Genomic DNA, 4,333 nt, shown 5'->3' on the forward strand with positions numbered 1-4,333 from the left:
TTGAGGTTCCAGGAATTGTAGTTAATAAATGTTTGATGAGAGCAAGTAATTGATGAACCCATCCATGTTTCGATATTTGTGCTTTCTGTTTCCCTACCCAAAAACCTGACAATGAAAAATGCATAATTAAGCTCCAGAAAGTCAGACTCCAGAAATTCCTGCAACAGCAGTAATATACATCGATTCCTATGGTAGGATATTTCTTCTTGGTACATTAGGTATCTGTTACAAGAAGGAAACAGCAAATGAAAATCGACAAAAACATCAGGATTTTAAAATGGGTTAAAATGTTAATGATAGATCCTTTATTGATTGAAACAATTGCTTTGGACTGTTTACCTAGATGTAAAGATTACACCCCTCAGAAATCATTATTTCTCCCCGGATTAACATATATACTCGAATACGTTTTTTATATTTGTTTGTGTATATATAGATCTATATTTCTGGTCTTTGGTGGATCCCGTTTTGTCCCATTATTCACATATATGCTTTCAGTTCTAGAATTCCTTCTTTCCACGCTGCCTTTCACGTCACATTCCAACCAGAAAGAACATTTCCAAGGGGAAGACGCAACAAATTAAAGATAGTTTCAAACTTTAGGAATAAAAAATTGCACGAAGGTAGGTGTCATGTCAAAAGTTTGGACAGAATATAAAAACAACAAAGGATGACTAGGAACATTCAATACACCGAACACCCATTGAGAAGGTGAGATTTGAGCGCACTACAGTAAACCTATGCGAATTGTTGGTCTTCCTATGTCGGTACATTAGGACTTCCTTTGTCAACGAAGTGGCAAGACCTTTAAATAACATGAAAAATAAAACAGCAACCTATATAGACCATCAAGCTATTCGAAAACAGAATCGGAAAGAAACTTGCTAGACCTCCTCGCCTTCACTGAAGTGGCAAATTATGGTTCAACAGCTTTGGGGAATGTATGGTGAAGAACTTTCCAAAATGCGCTTGTGTAGAACACAATATCAGGGAATTGTGAGGAATTTAGCGTCAACCTTCCTGGGTTTTTGTGATACTTGGGTCAGATGTCATCTTGTTCTAAGTATGAAGGCAGCGCGGAGAATCGTAAGCGTGAGTCCATGTCTTAAAATTTGGACAGCGACGTTTTAACATTAAACTTATTTATAGTTTATTCATTTCTTTGCACTTATTCCAGGCTGCCATGGTGAACATTGACAGTTTTATATTATTCAACATTATAAGTAAATGCTCTATAACATTAGAAGACGCGACAAACGTAATTATGAGAAAGTGAGGACTGCAGATGCTGGAGATCAGAGTCGAGAGTGTGGTGCTGGAAAAGCTCAGCAGGTCAGGCAGCATCCGAGGAGCAGGAGAATCGATGTTTCGGGCAAGGGCCTTCATCAGGAATGAAGCATCTTCTATCTTGTCCTATTCCCTTTGCACTCTCACTATGAAACTTTTTGTCATTTAAGCTGTCTGACCATCTACCCATCTCTCGATGGGCCGAATAGCCTGCTTCCGCATTGTGGGGATACTATGATTATCTTCGAACTTGCTTAAAGGATGACCAGAACTTGACAATAGAGTGCATGGAAAATGTCAATATTAACAGAGGAACAATATCTTTATAGATAACAACTTGGTCCATGTGGTCGGCCTGGGTTGTTTTTGACTGCTTAGTGTCCGCGCGGGGTGTGTGTGTGTGTGGGGGGGGGGGGGGGGGGAGGTTAAGAGAGGAATTTTCCACTTAGTGGACCCCATTGAACCTAGATTGTACTGTCCTTTGTCTCTTTTTGGGGACTACATAGGTAGGAAGAGATGAACAAGATGTGGTGCAGGCTGGTCGGACCAGCCGTTTGCTCCGACCGGCCAATTTCGTATGTTCAGAAATGTTAGGTCATGTAAGCTTTTCCAGGTAAGAAGGGATAGTAAAAAGATTCCGTAGGGGCAGAGGTAGAGCATCCAGAAGACCTGCTCCTGAAATAATGTTGACCCGTGTTAAACTGATCTTGACACTTGGTAGGACCTGGAAAAGCACAGCAGGTCAGGCAGCATCTTGATGAAGGGCTTATGCTCGAAACATCGATTCTCCTGCTCCTCCAATGCTGCCTGACCTTTACCAGTACCACACTCTCGACTCAGCATCTGCAGTCCTCAGTTTCTCCTAGTTGGTAGGACCTGTTCCTTTCCCGCTTATCCACATCCAAAACCAAATAGAACCAAACCTTAAATTACGGAGTAATGAACCACAATCCTCGCTTTTTTTTGAACATTTACTATAAAATGTATTAAAAATGGTTGATTTCAAAAGAATGCAGATATGCGATTATATACAAAGCCCGCGATTTCGAAACACTTGTTTTCATCAAACCCAATACAATACTGATCAGACACAAAATCCACCGTATCCCGGACACTTGTCACATCAGGCGCGGTTTCCTGGCAGAAAGCCATTTCGAAACCGGCTTTCACAAAGAAGTGTCAAGAACATGTGCGAATTCTCACTATACAGTAAATTCTCTTTTCAAGTCAGGTAAATCGCTTTAGAAACACACACACACACACACACACACAAAATACATAGTATTTCACAGAGTATTTACAAATATACATCAAGGTCATATTAACCGTACATTACACGTTAGCACTTGTTTCACCAGTTCGTTAACCAGTCATAAACATTGCGGTAAATAGTAGGGAGGAAGAATTGTTTTCAAAATATATTAAACCTTTCTACGAGTTCAGTGCATTTAGTTCATTCACACTTCAACCAGGACAGTGCCGGGATTGTGGCTCTGGTTTGTATACTGCTCAAGCCACATTCTGAGTTCGGAGATCTTGTATCCTTCTGGCCCCCTCCCTCCTTGATACACGACTTTCTGGTTCTGGACGACATACAGCCGTTCAAAGTAAGCGCCGTAGGAAGCGTTGGAAGAGTTGTCCATGGTGTCGGCCACCACAAGGCAGCCAGGGTTCTCTCTGTCCATCAGACTGGCAGCTTTCAGGCGGTCTTGCAGGGAGCGGTGCTTTGGGATGTCATACGGGGCATCGGTGCTGATCCAGCCGTCAGAAGGGTGGGCTTCCTCAATGTAGACCAGGAGGAAGTCTGCAATGTCAGCATACTGGGCGGCGAGCCTCTGGAAGGATTTAAGACGCGCCATGAAAGGGGGTCAGGTGCAGCTGCCAAAGTTGAGAATGAGTGGTCTGCCGCCGCTGCTATAGTCCAGCAGCCGGACCGTGCTCTCGTCCCGGAGCTGCACCACCTCAGGGTTGGGAGCCGGTGAGCCCACGTGGGCGGATTTGAAAAAGTCCAGTTTCTGGCCGTACCAGATCGCTCTGAGGGAGTCCAGCGTAAACATTCGGTTTGTGTCCGAGACACACAGGGGAGGATCATCGACATTTCCTTCGCTCTGTTGCCTACTCTTAGACAACAGCCGCTTTCGGAGGCACAGGATATCGAGGAGCCACAGCATGAAGGCGGTGATGAGAAAGCGGGGTAACAGGATGAACACAGCCACCAGCTCCTTCAGGAGCTTCATGGTTGGTTTGTAATTTCGAGCCTCCGCCCTCCCCTTCCCAGGTAGCAAGTGCCTCCCTGCTGCTGTGATCGAACCGCCACGGCTGGTCCCCTTTTAAAACTCCTGTGTTGAATGAAGACAGGCCACGCCCCCTTGTAGACCCCGCCCCGGGGATGATCCAGCAACAATGGAATACCTCAGCACTGAGCCAGGCCATATGGGAACAGGGCAGGACGGACTGGCAGCTTCCAAGATTTTATGTCTCCGAGGAAACAGCCACTGGCCCCGGACCTGCTTTGGGGGCTTCCAGATCATCGAAATCCAGGACTATTTCTAAACTGAAAAAGTACGACACGGGGCGAGAACGTGATAGTGCGCCCACGAGAAGGAGTTTAGCGTTGTGCAGGATAACTGCAACAGACCCAGTTAAAAGTCACACAACACCAGGCTCTCGTCCAACAGGCTGCTTTGGAAGTACTAGCTTTCGGAGCGCTGCTCCTTCATCAGGTCGCTGACCCAGCAGCGGACCAATGGCGAAATAAAAAAAATAGACACTGAGGGATACGCAACAAATGCTTGCCTTGCCAGAGACGCTCACATTCACGAAAGAGTTTTTAAAAGAAGGAAGTATTAGCTAATAAACTTTGAGAATATTGTTTGGAATGGTCCAACAAAGGGGAATTATTTTCCTTAATTGCATTGCCTCGTTTTCCTTCTTACTGAAACGTTCAATTTGTATTTCCTGCGACTGAATTAAAAAAAAGCGGATGGGTTTGGTTTGAAACAGAATACTCTAAAACGTCAAAATAATGAGATATATTGCTGTCTAT

At 44.5% G+C, this 4,333-nt stretch overlaps 1 protein-coding gene across 1 annotated transcript; it reads right to left on the reverse strand.

Moving 5' to 3' along the window:
• Positions 1-1,125: 1,125 nt before the first annotated feature.
• Positions 1,126-3,606, reverse strand: dio3a (iodothyronine deiodinase 3a). The gene has a single exon (XM_043697401.1). It carries the CDS (start codon positions 3,522-3,524, stop codon positions 2,745-2,747), a length of 780 nt encoding a protein of 259 aa, XP_043553336.1. The 5' UTR covers positions 3,525-3,606; the 3' UTR covers positions 1,126-2,744.
• Between the last annotated feature and the right edge of the window lie 727 nt (positions 3,607-4,333).

The sequence above is a fragment of the Chiloscyllium plagiosum genome, chromosome 10 (assembly GCF_004010195.1).
Source record: "Chiloscyllium plagiosum isolate BGI_BamShark_2017 chromosome 10, ASM401019v2, whole genome shotgun sequence".
Classification (NCBI taxonomy): Eukaryota; Metazoa; Chordata; class Chondrichthyes; order Orectolobiformes; family Hemiscylliidae; genus Chiloscyllium; species Chiloscyllium plagiosum.